Source organism: Camellia sinensis, chromosome 9 (assembly GCF_055761805.1).
Source record: "Camellia sinensis isolate YWXY chromosome 9, ASM5576180v1, whole genome shotgun sequence".
NCBI classification, from domain to species: Eukaryota; Viridiplantae; Streptophyta; class Magnoliopsida; order Ericales; family Theaceae; genus Camellia; species Camellia sinensis.
In genome coordinates this window covers 90,141,316-90,159,932 of record NC_138969.1, presented here as the reverse complement: position 1 = coordinate 90,159,932, position 18,617 = coordinate 90,141,316, and the positions used below count along the sequence as shown (strand labels likewise).

The window sequence follows — 18,617 nt, the reverse complement described above, 5'->3', positions numbered from 1 at the left end:
TTGGGCAAGGAGTGTAAGTCTACGACATCGTCCATCACAATCGATTTTGTCCCGATTGGCCACCATTACTTGCAACTTTTGATCACGTGTTACAGGTAGCCCAAGTTTTGTGACTATGGCTTGATCGATGGAGTTGTGGGTACTCCCCCCATTAATGAGGATAGTCACCGCTTTATTTTTTAAATTTCTCACCACTCGAAAAGTTTGAGGATGTGTCGTTCCTGCTATCGCAATGAATGAGATTTCAGGAAGGGACTTGATTATATCGAGGTCTTCAGGAAAGTCCATGGTAATGGTGGGTTCAATCAATGGCGACTTTTCAATCATAAACAACTGAGGTCTTTGACAACGGTGACCTGGAGTGAACTTCTCGTCGCAATAGTAGCATAGCCTTTTCTTATGACGTTCTCATGCCTCTTGACTGGTAATTCATTGGAATGGAATTGGAGCATTGGTCGAGGTTTGACTCACCTTCGGTGCGGGTAGAGGTCCTAGAACTCCGACTGCGTTGTTCAGAGCAGATCATGGTGTGAAGGCTGCCACCTAGGGACGGAAGAAACTGCTCCCTTTTTTTCTATAAGAGTTGTGCTCTTCAATTAGTCGTGTCGCTCCAATGGTGTCGATCAAGGTGCGTGGTTGTTTGAGTTTGACGTCCAGACATATGTCGTCATGAAGTCATGTAATGAAACACCCAATTAAGTAGTTTTCGGGTAGCCCATCAACCTGATGTGAGAGCATCTTGAAGGCTTCTTGATAGATAGCAACTATTGAAGTTTGTTTGAGGTGGGTCAAAGCTTCCGAGGGATCCTCATAGTTGTTGGGCTGAAACGGAGCAATAGGGCTTTGGTTAGCTCGTTCCAAGTCAAGGGATCCCTGAACTTGGTCAACCATCAAAGCCATTGTAGAGTTATGCCCTTGAGGTGAAAGAACGCAAGCTGAACTTGTTGGTCAGGAGCAATATTTTTTAAATCAAAGTACTGTTCGGCCTTGTAGATCCAACCCGTCAGGTCATCTCCACTAAATTCAGGAATGAGAGTTTCAGATGTGTATGGTTTTGGTCAAGGGTGTTATTGGTACCATGGGTTAGTGATTGGTTATTAGTGTTGGAAAGAGGTTGATTATGAGAGGTTTCGGCTTGAGCAAAAGGGTTATCGATGGGAATGTGGTTTTACAAGACTCATAGGGATTGGAGTTCTGTCAAAACAGTTTGGAGAGTACCATGGATTTGGCCAAAGTTAGACTCGTGACAAGCTAGGATTTTGCTGACTTTGTTGCAAAACTCAGTATTGCTTTTGGCCCTAATGTTCGTGTAACCTAGCTTTGATACCAAATAATAAGTAATTTGTATAAGAATAGTTAGAGAATGGCTAAGACAAAAGAAGAACAGAGACTTAGGAAAGGGAAGAAGTTTGGGATTATATTTTACTGCCTTTATTTCAATAGTTCCCAGGCTATTTATAAGCCAAATGAGAACACCAACTACAGAAAATAACAATTGAAATAATAATGAAAAAGATGCGGCACAAATTGTGGGAGTAGTTACAACCATTTATTGAAAACAAACTACAACTAAGTCCTATTCTTGAGGCAGTAGTTCCTGTTTTTATGCTAAGACCTATTCTCACGCATGACCCATCCTCATGAACATATCACTATTCTCATGAACATATCAATCTATTTCCTCTATCTGTTGAATTTTTACTCAATCTATATTACCTGTATAGGATTTGTACATATAGACAAACACTTTCTCTTTCTCTCTCACTTCTCCTCATCTCTTTCTCTCCTCTCACAATAGCACAATCTCCACTACTATCATTCAGAGTCCTTCTCAACTACTAGATCATCTTCCGCAACACTAGAACCACCACCACCACCACCATCACCATCACAATCACCATCATCCAAGTTCACAACCATCTCTTGTTCTCAAACTCCTAAAATTTCCTCTCTCTAGCTTTCTCTTTTTAGAAATGTCTGGTTGTGTGGCCAGGGTTTGGGCAAAGAATGAGCCAAGCGTCACAAAAAGGTCCTCTGAGACAATATCCAAGGCATCACAAAACCTATGATTCGACGTTTGGCCCGTAGAAATGGAATCAAGAGGATCAGTGGGCTCACCTACGAGAAGACTCACGGTATTCTCAAGATCTTCCTTAATAATGTTATTCGTGATATTGTGACCTATACTAAGCACGCTCAGAGGAAGATTGTAGCTGCCATGGATGTCGTTTATGCTTTGATGAAGCTGAGAGAGAGAGAGAGAGAGAAATGGGTTTGATTTCAACAAATAACATGCATGGATCTAAAAAATTCAAAGGCGTGCCCTTATGGATCCAAACAAAAAAAGGACTGTCCTTATATCAATGTCCTTAAAAGTCCATAAAATGGACCTATGACCTGAGCACCCTTAGATAAATTATATGGACCTCCCTTAAAGTTTAGAGAAAGTACATTAAGTCTGACAGTTTTAATATAATTATATTGAACTATTTTGAGATTTTAATTCATATGATACTTAGTCCTATTTTTATCAATAACTTGTTAATTATATTACATGAAAAGATTATATTATCATCTCTTTATGCGAAAATTTATACTTTTCATTATTTATTTTTATATTTTCACACTATTTATATTAGTTTCAATCTATTTAATTTTATTCTTATTTCTTTTAATCAAATAACGAAGAGGGAATGGGGATAGTAGAAATTTTGGATTGATATGTTGGGATGCGGTGACGTGTAGTGTTAGGTTTAGTTTGGAAAGAACTTTTTTAGCTTTATTTTTTGACTTTTTGACTTTTAGCCTAACTAAAAAAGTTTCGCTTGGGATGAAATTTTGACTTTTTTGTAGTTTTGTGAGAGAGAAAATGATCTAGTTATGCTTTAGATATAATATTTTGTCTTATTGACTTTTTAGGCCATTTTCTCTTTTAGTGAGCTAAATTAGTCTCAACCATCTTACCAAACGGGGGCTCAATCAACTCCACTTTCTTTTGAGGAGTTTTTTTGGTAAAATATTTTAAAAAATCAAACTGAATAAGGATTGTGGCAACTTGGTAAGGTCTTGAGGCATAAGTTTTGAGGACTCAAGTTCTACTCTCCTCTGGGCCAGCCACCTGAGTGATAGCACATATGGTTGGTAGGACAAACCTTCCAGGCTTGGGCGAACCGTACCTAGTGTCAAGAGTGTGAGTTTGAATCCCCCCCTGTGTGTAAGTCCGCGACTTACCACTACATGATTGAATGACCCTATTATGTAGCAATACCTAAGGGATCATAAAATCGTAAGTTTAAAATGCAATTTCATGATAACATAACTAACTGATGTATAGATGCGAATAGGGGTGTAAATCTAGCCCACAGGCCTACGGCTCGATGTGGCCTGGCCTAGTCAGGCCTGAGCCCAGACTAAGACCCTGAGCCTGGGAAGTCTATTTTGAAGCCCAGCCCGGCCCAATAAGCTCAAAAATTTTTTCCCATTTTAATATATATAAAATTATTCATTTCATTTCTTTCTCTTTTTTTTTTTTTCAAAAAAAGACTTGTATGCACCTTATAATTAAATTTAAAAAATGACATAATTTCATATTTTTTGAATTATAATTACAAAACATAGCATAACCAAATATCTCATTAATCATAACTAAAATAATGTCATAACTTAAGAAGAAAATTAGTCATAACTGAAGCAGAAAATGACATAACTTGATATTTAATCATAACTAAACACCACACGAGACATAATCAAATAGCTATCATGAATCATAACTAAAATAATGTTATAACAAAAGAAGAAAATTATATAAGTTCATAATTTTTAGTCATAACTAAAAAAACATAAGTCATAACTAAATACCACATGAAATATAACCAAATATCTTATTGATCATAACTAAAATATTATAGTACAATTTTTCTTTTACTTTTTATCCCTCGTAAATAATATATAATATCTATCGATTATTTTTCGCAAAAAAAAAAGAAAAAGAGGCCCACCTGTCACAGCCTGAGCCCAAGCTCGCGACCCTATTTTGAGTGGGCTTGGGTTTGGGCGTGGGCCTAGATTTTTTCCACGCGGGCCGGTCAGACCCGAATTTCGGCGAGAGCCCGCTCGACCAAACAGTGGACCGGCCTGAGCTCGGATTAGGTCAAATTTACATCCATAGATGTGGATAAAATTACATTTTGAACCTATGATTTTAAAATTTTAATTAATCTGATAAATAGTTTGAAAAGTTAGTTTTTTTAAATAATTTAATTTTTTGAGATATTAAAAAAAAATGTTAGACACTCTAAAAGTTTTAAATTTTTTACCAAATGTCTCACATGAATGTGGGACATTTGGTAAAATATTTTGATAAAACTTTTGAATCTCTAACATTACTCTTAAAAAAAATAATAATAATAATAATTCTACCCAGTTTGGCATGTACTAAATAAGTCAAAAAGTCAAAAAGTCACTATCTTATTTAAGTCACATCATCTTATTTAAATCACATCACCTCTCTAACACATCACATCAAACCCAACCCAAATCCAATCCAAACCCACCAATAAGTCAAAAAGTACACTTTTTTAAGACATCCCAAACCAACCCTAATAATGTTACTAAAAATACAAGAAGCCATATGCGATTCATTGGCAAAAAAATTAATGACATTTAAACCTCTAAAGATGTTTGGATATGTAGGAAGTTAGTAAGATTATTAGTAAAAATTTAAATAAATGTAATATTGCACCCAAAAAAAAGTATAATGTAATTATAAAAGTTTTATCAAAATTTTTACATATAAAACATGGAAGTGCCGTCTCTTTCCCTCTCGCTCGTGAACCAAAAACCCTGGCAACCATTTCCATGCAAATGTGGACGGTAACTCCATATAAGCCTTCCTTGTATAACATCTACACAACTCATCAATCACCCCTTTTGTCCTCTCTGTCTCTCTTTCTCTCTCTCTCGAACATTCTTTGCGACGCCTATTTAAACCTTCCGTTTCATAGTTTCACGCAGTTCTTGTTTTAGCAGAGGAGGCCAGTAGCTGCTCATCTACGCCATACAGTACTCTTTCTTTAATCTTAATCTTGATGTATTACATGCTATTCATTTTTTTATTTTTTATTTTCCGATTTTCTTGGATTAATCCACATGTGGGTTTGATTCGCTGGTGTGTGTTCATTGCTCTTTAGATGGATCGTGTTTGTTAAAGTTACTTCTTGTTTGAGTTTCCCCCCCCCCCCCCCCCCCTTCAATTTCCTCTTGTTGTTTTATCTTGCCTATATGAGATTGAATCCGTCAGAATATGAGCAATCCTATTTGATTCAAGTTATTAAAAGCTTGGAATAATTACATTTTTTTCATTCCTATTTTATTCAAATTTTATTTTAATTTAAATAATTTAGTCCATACACTTTAACTTCAATTTAAGCAAAAACCTTATCACCGCTTTTCATTTGTTGGGTTTTTGCTTAAATTTGATTGCATGACTTAAATTTCCTTTTGAAATGCTCTAATCAGAATTTAAGGCTCATATTATATGGGAGAGTTTTTTAGTCAATTGATTTGATTTGTAATTTTGTCTTGCCGTGAACTATATATATAGTCGGCGATCATACTATATTATCATAGGTTGTTTGAGGTGGGTTGTATTGTTGAGACCTAATCCCAAGAATTAGGAATTAAAGTGAAGTTGCACAACTCATGATCTTGAATTGGAAATAAAACTGAAATTTAGTATTGAAGGACAATCATGATTTGCTGAAAATTCACACAAATTCAGCAAAATTTGGATTAGGATTACGCAGCTTAATTAGAAAAAGTGAAAGTCCAGTAGAAAAGTCAGAATATTTGGTCAAATTCAGGAAAATCAGGTTTGGAATTATGTAAGAGCTCGTCATTTTGATGATTGTTACTAATTTGGCTAGAAATTCAATTGAATTGAATATGTCTATGATAAAATTTTGCAATATTTGACCAAAAACTAAAACAATTAAAAAAATTATGCCTTCCAAATTTGGTCAAGAAAACAAAAGTTCGATGGACTTCTGAATTGAATGGAGATCCCTCACAAAGATAAACCTTGATGTGAAGTAACGCAATTGCAAACTCACGGTTTATTTATCCACCAAACGCTAAGAGCTATGAAGCATAGACACGGATACAACATGACACAGACACATCAACACGACAAATTCCAAAAAAGTAGGACACGAACACTGACATAGTTTAGACAAGCCACAAATAACTTTATATTGATATTATATTATATTATCTATGAATATATTATATTATATAGTTATATATGTGCATGACATATATGTTAAATAATTGCTTTACGCCAAGTAAATCTTGTATGTAATTCTGTTACATGAATTTTTAGACTACTGGACCATAGTTGTTTAAAATCAAACAAATTATAGCAAACATATATAATTGCCACTTTTTCCTCATCCTTCTAAGCCATCTGCTTATACATTTTTTTATATTAAGAATACTATATTATGTATTCTTAAGAATTATACGTTTTTTAAGGGTATAAGATATTTATGTCAAATTCGTATACTATAAAAATCATATGTTACCAAATATCTAGGAAATATTGGTCTCATGTTTATATTTTAGTGATAGACATGGCCAAGAAGTGAAGAATACATCACAAAAAAAGTGTGTCCGAAACTAAGAATTTTATTTTTAATTGTGGACACATAAAAAGGAGTATATAACGCATGTCTAAGAGTGTCCGTGGAGTGTTGGTGTCCTACATGTGTCCAACACAGACACGTCGCCTTCTTAGAAGCGTCCATGCTTCTTTGCTAAGAGCAACAAGGGAAAGCTCTTTTCTTCCTTTTTTTTTTTTTTTTAATTCTTTTTGGCAGCCATAAGTCTGAAGTTTCTTTTACAATTCTCCAAAAACCATCAGTAACACTGGTAGAAAAACAGCTTCAACCAATTCAATTTCTAGTTGGACATAATTCATTGTTCTGAATATAGTCTCCTGTAGGTAGCTTTAATAATACGCTCTACAGAAATGCCAATATATCACTAGGAACTGCAAATAACGAAGCACTTTTTTAGGATGGAACATTGTTACTGTTTCTTTCTTTACCTCTTTTGTCCTTATTGTTCCATGCTTAGTTTGATCTGAATATGCACTTTGCTTTCATTTCCTGCATATAATACTCAGAACGCTTTGATATGATCTTGCATTATTATTTATAAAGTTTGAATGTAAGAGCAGTTTGAAATGAACCAAGTCTGATCCTTATTCATAATTTCTGAAATTCATTTCAGAACTTCCTGGTGTAGCATAAACAGTACAAAGGAAAGATGGATCAGATAACCAATGTTGTGGAGTATGAGGCCATTGCAAAGGAGAAATTGCCAAAGATGATTTATGACTATTATGCATCTGGTGCAGAGGACCAGTGGACTCTCAAAGAGAACCGAAATGCATTCTCAAGGATTTTGTAAGCTCCTTGTTTGTTTGTTTCTATATTGATTCATGGGATTGATACTTACTTTTCAAAAAAATGAGGAATAAACCACTTCAAAGACAGATTTCTACCATTCCTTCTTTATTGTAGGCCATGATCAAGGGTAGAACTTTTTTTCAGGTTTGATTTTGGTGTTTTTCTCAAAATATATATTTTTGTATTCAAAATATAGGTTTCGACCTCGTATACTTATTGATGTAACCCACATAGACATGACCACAACTGTGTTGGGGTTCAAAGTTTCAATGCCCATCATGATTGCTCCAGCAGCTATGCAGAAAATGGCTCACCATGAAGGTATATTCCCTTGTTTCCTTGAGCTTGTGCATTTTTTCCTTGAGGATCGATTGAGCTGTGTTTAGATTTCTTATATCCATAAGTATTTATATACATTAGATGAGTACATATATACAAACATAGACAATTTGAATTTATCAAAATGATTCAAGGAAAAGAAGGTTTCTTCTGCTGTTTAGTTTCTGTGGAAAGCTTCATCTTGCAGCTTGAAAAATGGATTTTTTTTTTTTTTTCAAATTTTTGTTTCTATATAGTGAGAAGTGAAGACTATATGATCACATTTGTTCTTCTCCAGGACAGCACCTCTAAATTGTGGCATTATCTTCTATAATTCCAGTACATTTAGAACTTTTGACTGTGTTTGGACTGATGCGATCTATCACATTGGACAATTAATCAATTGCAATACATAACATGGTTGATTGAGAGTTTAAAATATTTCAAATAAATAATTGTACTCGTTAGAGATTTGTGCCATAATTGCCAATTTGATAAACCTGGTGCCCACTAAACTCACTTTTCCTTAAAATTGCTTCGAAATGTGTTTTGATATCTTTGCTGAATGAAAAGAAAACCTAAAACTAGAGAAGGATTTTTTATTTTATTTTGAGGAGTTTGAGCCCATGGTATAAAGATTGATGAGGCAACCTAGTACCAATTGCACTACAAGGTTAGTTGTAGCTGTTGCAGGATTCAAATGTCCCTTTTGTGTCATCCGTAAAGCTAGTGACCTTGAAAATAATATCTTAGCCCTTGAATTGTCTAAATTTAATGTCAAATGTGGATGCATGCTTCTTATAAGCGTTTAGAAAATGAATTGTTTATTGATGTCACCTTTTCATAGACACTTACCTTCTAACTTTTTATTTGGAAAATTATTTTTCATATGAAAAGGAAAACATTAATTTATATTTAAACCAAATGTTTAATTTTGATGCAGGCGAATATGCAACAGCAAGAGCAGCATCTGCTGCTGGCACAATAATGGTTCAGTTTCTCACCCTCATTATTTCTTTTACTTGAATTTGCTTAATGTGTTTGTTCCATAATGCTGCCTTTCATTTGTGGGTCAATTGGGTCTTGACATTCCAGCTAGTTCAGTTGTAATTACCATATATTATGTCTCTTTAGTTCACTTATGCATGGTTGGTTTTTCCAGACATTATCCTCGTGGGCTACTACCAGTGTTGAAGAGGTTGCATCCACAGGACCTGGCATTCGTTTTTTCCAGCTCTATGTGAGTATGAGAGTTCATCATGACTGTTTCTGATATTAGTAACAAGAATCCATTAAAATCCTGATTTTTGTTAGAAAAAGTTGAGTTGTTCACTATTTTATCTCGATTCACATATGGAAAAAGAAAAGAAAATCATTCTAAAATTAGATGGTAATATGTAAAATATTGCCACTAATTCCAAAATCACAAGTGAATTATTTGAGAATTTCGAATTACTTAGCACTATGAATGATCTTAAATTGTTCATTTTTTATTTTTAACACTATGTTTCATCCCATACTACCCAGTCAATTAATTTTTTCGGCTTATCCTTCAGGTGTACAAAGACAGGAATGTTGTTACACAGCTTGTCAGAAGAGCTGAACGAGCAGGCTTCAAGGCAATTGCCCTTACTGTGGATACTCCAAGGCTCGGCCGTAGAGAAGCTGATATTAAGAATAGGTGAAGCGGAACAAATGCCTTATTTTCTTGAAAACCAACAATTTGAAGGATTTGGTTAAGTCTGTTTTTAATGCAATTATTACTCAACTGAATCCTTTATTTTGAACTACAAGAAGCTTCATATGTCCTAATTTTTTGTGTTGGTTCCCCTACAGATTTAATTTGCCACCACATTTGTCGTTGAAGAACTTTGAGGGATTAGATCTTGGCAAGGTTGATAAGGTGAATGATTGAATTATTCTAGACTAATGGTTTTCATTTATATGTTGTGTTCATGGTTATTAGAATGATTCATGATTCGATTTGAGTTTCAAGCAAAACTATTTGATTCATGCATTTGAATCTTAAATTGAATGAATCTTACAACTCAATTATGATTTCCTATTATTCATTGCGAGTCATCATGATTCACGCAATTCTGTCATGTTTGCATAATACATGAAATGGCATCTTTTTTTTCACAGAAAAATAAAAAATAAAAAGAAGAAAAAAGAAATCAACTAATTATATTGATATATGTAGTTTTATTTGTATATATACATACAATTTAGTTATATTGATATTTATTTCAGTTTAAACACTCTGTGTATTTTTATATGTATATATATAATTATATATTATGTTAAATAAAGTAAATCTTACAAGTCATGATTCATGATTCAATACGGTTCATGAATCAAGATTCGATTCATGATTTGACAACAATGATTGTTTACTCGTGATTAATTTTTCTGGTGACCATGCAGACCAATGACTCTGGACTAGCTTCATACGTTGCCAGTCAAGTTGACCAGTCTCTTAGCTGGAAGGTAAGGTGACTTTTTCTACTGAGATTTTTTGAACTTAGCTGGAAGTTAGCTATTTTTTGAATAGCTTATCTTTGGCATTTTGGACAGGATGTGAAATGGCTTCAGACGATCACCCATTTACCAATCCTAGTGAAGGGTGTCTTAACTGCTGAGGATGGTAAGTAATGTAGTGTAACTTAAAACTGAAAAGTTCTCTTCACATTCTTGAGTTCCAACTTGTTGACTTCCTAACATTCTCATCATATATTCCACATTTTTTTTTTTTTGAAAATCATGCAGCGAGGCTAGCAGTACAAGCTGGAGCAGCAGGCATCATTGTGTCAAATCACGGAGCTCGCCAACTTGATTATGTCCCTGCAACAATTATGGCTTTGGAAGAGGTATATGGTGTTAAGTAAATTTCATTGTTGAGTCTTTGAGTGACGCACAATCTTTACTTCAATTTTCTTTGAAGGATAATATATACACGAAACATCGTCATTCCTTTCCCAATGATGTCAGATGGATGGAAATAAAAATTCGTATACCAAGCCAGCAATTATAGGAAGAAAAATACTCATTCACTGATTTTTTAACAAATCATGCAGCAAAGAAAGCAAGATGAAAAGATAGACTCTGCTTGTGGGTGAGAAAAAAGGAAACAAAGAAAACAGAAACATTCCAAAAAAGTGTAGGAGCATTTGGCTGGCTATGTTTTTGAGTCTCTCTTTTGTTTTGTTTTTCTTAGTCAAATTAAATCAAACAGCCAATTTTAATTATTTTTTTTCCATATTTTGTTTTGTTTTATTTTGCATGTTATAAAGCTTATATGTAGTTAATTCAAGAGTTAGAGCTTAGAAGGGAGTCACATAAAAATCATAAAAAGAAAGGAATCCTCTCATAGAATAATTGTACAAGTGGAAGTGGTCAAAGGTTTAAAATATATATATGTATAATCAATGTGAAATTGCAACCAGAGGAGCTCAGCATCATAGTGATTGTTATAAATTATTGTTGTGCCAATCCAAATTACAGTATATAGTCATCCATTTGGGAATAGACTATTTTAGTTGGCTATTTGGCTTTTTATGAAAACACGTGCAAAAAAGTAGAGAGAGTGATGTGATGAGCTATTTTGTTTTATTGGCTATTTTAACCTAGCCCATCCCAAACACCCCCTAAATAAAACTTAACATACATGGGGTACAACTTAACAAAGTTTGTAATTTTTTTGGGGTTAAAAACACCTATAATCCCTGAAGTGTGTCTTCTGTGTCTATTTGGTCCTCCTAGTTTCATTTTATTTGAGATCTTTCTCACACCTCAACAAAATTCTTGAATACTTAAGCCTTTTTCCTTGTTGAGTAGTTTCCCAATCCCTAACTTATTTCAGTGCAGGATAAAAATAAAATAAAATAAAATAAAACATTTATTCATGTTCACAAGTTAAATCCATTTGTGTAATTCTGACACATTGTGGCTCCTTGGAGGTTACTTTCAGGTGGTTAAGGCTGCACAAGGCCGAGTTCCTGTTTTTCTGGATGGTGGGGTCCGACGTGGGACGGATGTCTTCAAAGCATTGGCTCTTGGTGCATCTGGAATATTTGTAAGTGAATAGAATGTCTTACCCTTCATAGCAAATCCAAGAAAGAATGACTTCTGATGATTAAAGCAATGAATTTAGTAGAGTGGATCCTCTTATCTCATGGCTCCCCTGTTTTTCTGTCCCAAATCTCATCTCAACCACACGATTAAATTCAGAGAGACTCATCCTGTGGTGGAGGGGGGAGGGGGTTTGGGACATGTCGACAAAAGAGAAACGGGATAAAGGATCATGTGGTGATTTTTAGTTATCTATCTCATTTAACATATGCATGCTCCTAGAAATCTCCTTAAAGAATTATGCAAGATCTGGGTTTTTCATAAAACTTGGTTCTTGGTCATTCTTGAAGTTGCTCACATTTGTCATGACAAATTCCAGATCGGGCGACCAGTCTTGTTCGCATTGGCTGCTGATGGCGAGGCTGGGGTAAGAAAGGTACTTCAAATACTTCATGATGAGCTTGAGCTAACTATGGCATTAAGTGGTTGCCGCTCACTCAAGGAGATTACTCGCAACCACATTGTGACCCCATGGGATGCTCCTCTTCGTATTGCACCCAAGTTGTAAGATAATCTTGCGCCTATGCGACACTGATCTGGTGAAAGGATAAATGTCTACAGCTTCTTCGTCACCCCCAATAAGATTTTAAAATTCATGGCTTGAGAAATGATGGAAAGAAATGAATAATGTTACAAGCTACTATTGACGTATATGCTTTTTCTGAAACAGGATAAATATGTGGTATTAAATTTTCTTTTGGGAACTTTTTTTCAGGATATGGATCTTATTTTGTGATGCAATAAAAGTTGGAGTGAATTGGTAAGTGCATTGCATCATATATGTTATTGATATCACATAATGTGGATTTGGTTGCTGTGTATCTGAAAAATAAACTGAAGTATGGGATTTCTATACTATATTGTTTAGAGTTGCAAAATAGAGTAGAAACATTCCAAACATTTTTTCTAGCCTATTTCTTCTTGCCTCCCCTGCAGCTTGGTAGCATGGAAGAAAATATAAACATTACATGCATTTTTAATCCACCAACGAAATAATTGCTCTAAATATAATGTAGCTCTGACTTGTTAGGACTGTGAGACACCAGAAATCAATCACACACAATAACACAAGAATATTTACGTGGTTCGGTAATTGCCTACGTCCACGGAGAGCTATCCACTATAGAATTTCCCGAAGGGAGTTTACACCACTCACACCTCACTCACTCACTATAGCACTCTCACTTACACATACACTCTGTGTTTTTGCTCACAATCTCTCTCAGATTACACACTGCAATCTATATAACACTAGCTCTTCCTCCTCACCTTATTTATACACAAATGAGGGAGGCTTTGATTGGCCACCACCTACCCCTTCCACTAGCTAGTGGGGTTGGTGGAGTGGAAGAGTGGGAGAGCCACCTTACCTATCTTCTTCCACTATCCATAGTGGGTTCTCCATTTGGGCAATGGACTAACAATTCTCCCCCTCCACGCCCGTATGAATAACTGACTTCTCACTTGAAGTCCATCCCAGCAATGTCTCTGCAGATTTCGAGTTTGTCTCTCGAGACCGCCTTTGTAAGTATGTCAGCTGGATTCTTATTTGTATGGATCTTGATCAGTTCCAATAACTGCTTTTCCATCACTTCGCGTATCTCATGATACCGAACATCAATGTGCTTTGTGCGATGGTACATCGAATTCTTGCTTAGGTCGATGGCATTTTGGCTATCACAATGTACCGTGAACTTTTCTTGCTTTAAGCCCAACTCTTGGAAAAACCGCTTCAACCACAACATCTCTTTTCCAGCTTCTACTGCGACAATATATTCTGCCTCGGTTGTGGATAAAGCAACACACTTCTGCACCTTGGCCTACCAAGACACAGCTCCCCCTGCGAAAGTGAATAGAAATCCTGATGTAGATTTTCTACCATCAAGATCTCCCGCCATATCTGAATCCGTATAACCTTCCAAGACTGGTTTAGCATCTCGAAAGCACAAACACATTTTTGTCGTACCCTTGAGGTACCTCAGAATCCACTTGACTGCTTCCCAATGCTCTTTTCCTGGATTGGAAAGGAATCTGCTTACTACTCCAACAGCATGAGCAATATTTGGTCGGGTAGACACCATTGCATACATCAAACTCCCTACGGCGGATGAGTAGGGAATAGCCTCCATCTTTTCTCTTTCTTTAGTAGAGGAGGGACAAAAACTCTTGCTCAGCTTGAATTGATTAGCCAGCAGAGTATTGACTGGCTTGGAATCTTTCATGTTGAACTTCGCAATCACCCGTTCAACGTACTTCTCCTGTGACAGCCATAATTTCTTGGCTTTCCTATCACGCACAATTTGCATGCCCAACATTTGCTATGCAGGGCCTAGGTCCATGTCAAAGGACTGTGATAACTCCTTCTTCAGTGATCTGATTGCTATGGCATCCTATCCAACAATCAGCATGTCATCAACATAGAGCAAGAGTATGATGAAGTTTCCATCGGGAAATTTCCTAACATAGACACACCGGTCTGCAGCAGTTCTCTTGTACTCATGACCCACCATGAATGAGTCAAACTTCTCGTACCATTATCTCGGTGCTTGTTTGAGGCCGTAAAGACTCTTCTCCAATCTACAGACTAAGTTTTCTTTCCCTTTTTCTTCAAAACTTTCTGGCTGCTCCATTTAAATTTCTTCCTTCAAATCTCCATGGAGAAATGTCGTCTTTACATCCATCTGTTCAAGTTCCAAATTCAAACTGGCCGCTTGTCCCAAAACTAGTCGAATGGATGTCATTTTCACAACTGGCGAGAAGATTTCATCAAAATCAATACCTTTCTTCTGCCCAAAAACTTTGACAACCAATCGAGCCTTATACTTGACTAGTTTTCCGCTGCCATCTTTCTTCAACTAGAACACCCATTTGTTCTGCAATGGTTTTCGACCTTGTGGAAGTTTTACCAAATCATAAGTCTGATTCTTTTGCAAGAACTATATCTCTTCTTGCATAGCTTGATGCCAACTACTCTTCTCCTTATGATTCTGAGCTTCTTGAAAACTTTCTGGCTCCCCCTCATCAGTAAGCAAAATATAATCAAAAGCAGGGTATTTTGACGAGGGCTTAAACTCTCTTGTTGATCTTCGCAACTGTGGACCAACAGTCTCTGGCGGAGGGGGTTGTGGCTCCCCCTACTCCACACCCTCTTCTTCTGGGTCTTCTTCTTCTTGCAATTCATCCTACAATTCTACATCATTGGCTGCATGTTGCGGTAGCTCTTCTTCATCAGTGACATGCTATGATGGTGCAGGATTGGGAACAATTTCGAAAACATCATTAACTTTGGGTTTGGCTGGTTGCCCAAAGTCTTCTAAGGTCAGGCTTTCTTGAAATACCACATCTCGGCTTTAAATGACCTTTTTGTTTTTCGGATCCCATAATCTGTATCCAAATTCTTCATCTCCATAGCCAACAAAGATGCATGGAGTAGCTTTGTCATCCAGCTTCTATCTGTGCTCCTTGGATACATGTGCAAAAGCTTTGCACCTAAACACTCTCAAGTGAGAGTAAGAAATCTCCCTTCTAGACCATACTTTCTCTGGAATTTCAAAATTCAGTGGAACTGATGGCGATCTGTTGATCAAATAGCATGCAACACGAACATCTTCTCCCCAAAATGGCTTTAGCAGCTTTGCCATTTTGAGCATACATCTGACCTTTTCCACAATGATCCGGTTCATTCTTTCAACTGCACCATTGTGTTGTGGGGTTCCAGGAACAGTCTTCTCGTGTCGGATGTTGCGAGTAGCACAGTAGGCTTCAAACTCCTTTGACGTATACTCGCCTCCATTATCTGTTCGAAGACACTTCAGTTTCTTTCCGATCTCCCTTTCCACCATAGCATAAAATATTTGAAAATGTTGGAACACCTCAGCTTTGGTTCTTAGGACATAAATCCATACCTTCCGTGATGCGTCATCAATAAACGTCATGAAGTATTTTCTGCCACTCAAAGATTCCACTTCTATGGGACCGCATACATCAGAGTATACTCTGCTCAACAACTCTGACTGTCTTTTGGATGATGAATGGAAAACGACTCTATGTTGCTTCCCAAACAAGCAGTTGTCACAAGGGTTCAATTTCGCATCTTTGGCAACGGGAATAAGCGACTTCTTTGCCAGAATCTGCAACCCTTTCTCAGTCATGTGACCCAGCCTTTTGTGCCACAAATTTGGTGATACCTCATCTTCTGTTGCGTTGAGGCTATCTGAATGCATCCACATGAGTCTTGTACAACGTGCCACTTGCCTGTCCTCTGGCTACCACCAGAGATCCCTTTTTTAACTTCCACAAGCCTTTACCGAAGTAGTTCTCATAGCCTTGTCGATCTAAGGCTATCCCCGAGATAAGATTCAGGCGTAAATCGAGAACATGCCTGACATCTTTCAACACCATCGTGCACCCAACTTTGGTTTGGATGCGAACATCACCGATTCCCACAATCTTAAAAAACTGGAGTTGCCCATCTTCACTGTACCAAAATCTCCATCTTGGTATGTACTGAAGAACTCCTTCCGGGGTGTGGCGTGGTAGGAAGCTGCTGTATCTACCACCCACTCGGTGTCGTTGTCTGACATATGAAGACATTCTTCTTCTTCAACAGAGAATAATGTAATATCCTTTGAGACAGTAACTGCAGTATTCCCATCTTCAGCCTTTTGCTGTCTATTGCCTTGTTTTTGTTCTCCCTTCAAGGCATAGCAATATTTCTTTATGTGACCCTCTTGGCCACAATGGTAACACTTGAACTTCGGCCGGCTCGTACCTTCTTTGGATTTCCCTCTGTCTTGAAATCTTCCTCTGCTGCGTCCTCTACTTTTGCTTCTTCCTCTGTCTCTGCCACTACCTTTATTTTCTGTGACGAGGTCATGGGATTGATCTCCACCCAAGTCTTTCCGCCTTGTCTCTTCATTGTACATGGCGTCTGTGACCATGTTCATGGTCAACTTCCCTTCTAGTGCAGAGTTGCTGAGAGAAACCACCAACGTCTCCCAGCTATTCGGTAAAGAACTGAGCAGTAGAACGGCTTGCATTTCAACGTCTAAGCGCATCTTGACGGTTGCAAGCTGATTCACCAGATTTTTGTATTCACTGGTGTGCTCGGCGACAGACATATCATTCTTCAATTTCAAATTGACAAGCCTTCTCATCACCAAGGCTTTGTTCCGAGCGGTCTTTGATCGGTACATGTCGTCTACCATTGTCCATAGAGAATAGGCATCTGTCTCCTCGGCGACATGATGGTACACACCGTGGTCTATCCATTGTCTGATACAACCGATAGTCTTGCAGTTCATTTTTATCCAGTCATCATCCTTCACTGCTTTTGGTTTAACCCCTTTTACAAAAATAGGGTCAAACAGGTCTTTATAATACAAGATGTCTTCCATCCGCGACTTCCAAATTGTATAATTGGAAGGAGTCAACTTGAACATAGATCCTGAAGTTGATGTAGATTCTTCCATTGTATACTATGTTTTTACAGAAACTCCGAATCAAAAAATCTAACCGTACAAATGTGTCTGGAATACTCCAAATAGTTGGAAAACATTATTGGATCGTCAAAAACGGACACAGAATGGCTCAGATCAAGCCAAAACAGTTTGGACAATTCAGATCTACGGGTATACGTTAGCCGCGAAGCACTGGATCACTCCTCTGACAGGTTGACTGGCCAACAGGATGTGCTGACATGGCTGACACGTGGCTGACGTAACACGTGGCATTGACGTGGCGGATGACATGTCGGACATGTGGCACAGACGTGGCGGACGCATGGCGGTGACGTGGCGGACACATGGCGTGACGTGGCTCGTCTTCTTCCTCTCGTTGCGCGTGAAGCGCGTGGCTGCGAGTGGGTTGACGCGCCGACTGTGCCAACGGGGCGTGGAGGCGCGTGGTGCAACTGGGATTCATGTTCTTTCTTTGAGAGGTGCGTGCGGGCGCGTGGAAAGGCTTCTGGAGCTTTGTTTTGCAGTTTTGGACTCCTCTCTTTGATACCTTGCTCCTGATATGCTCAACACCTAATTTTGAGCAACTTGATTTCTGGCAGTTTCGAAGAAATGCACTCTGTTTTTCCGAAACGCAACCAACTTGGCTTTGATATCACTTGTTAGGACTGTGAGACACCAGAAATTAATCACACACAATAACACAAGAATATTTATGTGGTTCGGCAATTACCTAAGTCCACGGAGAGCTATCCACTATAGAATTTCCCGGAGGGAGTTTACACTACTCACACCTCACTCACTGTAGCACTCTCACTTACACATACACTCTGTGTTTTTGCTTACAATCTCTCTCAGATTACACACTGCAATCTATATAGCACTAGCTCTTCCTCCTCAGCTCATTTATACACAAATGAGGGAGGCTTTGATTGGTCACCACTTACCCCTTCCACTAGCTAGTGGGGTTGGGGGAGTGGAAGAGTGGGAGAGCCACCTTACGTATCTTCTTCCATTATCCATAGTGGGTTCTCCATTTGGGCAATGGACTAACATGACTTTATCTTTAAGAGAAAATAATGATTTTATTTTATTTTTTAAAATTTGTTTTTAGATGGATTTTTTTTTATTTAGTTATTTTTTTTTTCTCATATTTTAGGGGTTTTTTTTTTTTTTTTGGGTTGAGATGCACTTAATCTAAATACTACTAAAGTAAATAAACAAAAGAAAATCCAAACACAAA

General features: G+C 37.3%; 1 protein-coding gene across 2 annotated transcripts; it reads left to right on the top strand.

The window, feature by feature from the left end:
• The first annotated feature begins 4,765 nt into the window (after window positions 1-4,765).
• LOC114297529 (glycolate oxidase) lies at window positions 4,766-12,682 on the top strand. 2 transcript variants are annotated; one of them, XM_082887264.1, is made up of 12 exons: window positions 4,766-5,061; window positions 7,291-7,466; window positions 7,666-7,790; window positions 8,731-8,777; window positions 8,950-9,027; window positions 9,344-9,468; window positions 9,624-9,690; window positions 10,215-10,277; window positions 10,365-10,434; window positions 10,557-10,657; window positions 11,758-11,862; window positions 12,238-12,682. In XM_082887264.1, the coding sequence occupies exons 2-12, from the start codon at window positions 7,327-7,329 to the stop codon at window positions 12,424-12,426; spliced, it is 1,110 nt and encodes a 369-aa protein (XP_082743390.1). In that variant the 5' UTR covers window positions 4,766-5,061; window positions 7,291-7,326; the 3' UTR covers window positions 12,427-12,682. The 2 variants fall into 2 exon arrangements, with proteins under 2 accessions (XP_082743390.1, XP_028097762.2); XM_028241961.2 differs by having other exon boundaries at window positions 4,794-5,089.
• The last annotated feature ends 5,935 nt before the right edge of the window (window positions 12,683-18,617 follow it).

What these genes read in the sequence shown, in the direction of transcription:
- LOC114297529 (XM_082887264.1), top strand. Translation starts at nt 7,327, where the DNA reads ATGGATCAGATAACCAATGTTGTGGAGTATGAGGCCATTGCAAAGGAG. An exon ending in AATGCATTCTCAAGGATTTT is followed by an intron (nt 7,467 to 7,665) that starts GTAAGCTCCTTG and finishes TTCAAAATATAG; the next exon opens with GTTTCGACCTCGTATACTTA. An exon ending in TTGGTGCATCTGGAATATTT is followed by an intron (nt 11,863 to 12,237) that starts GTAAGTGAATAG and finishes GACAAATTCCAG; the next exon opens with ATCGGGCGACCAGTCTTGTT.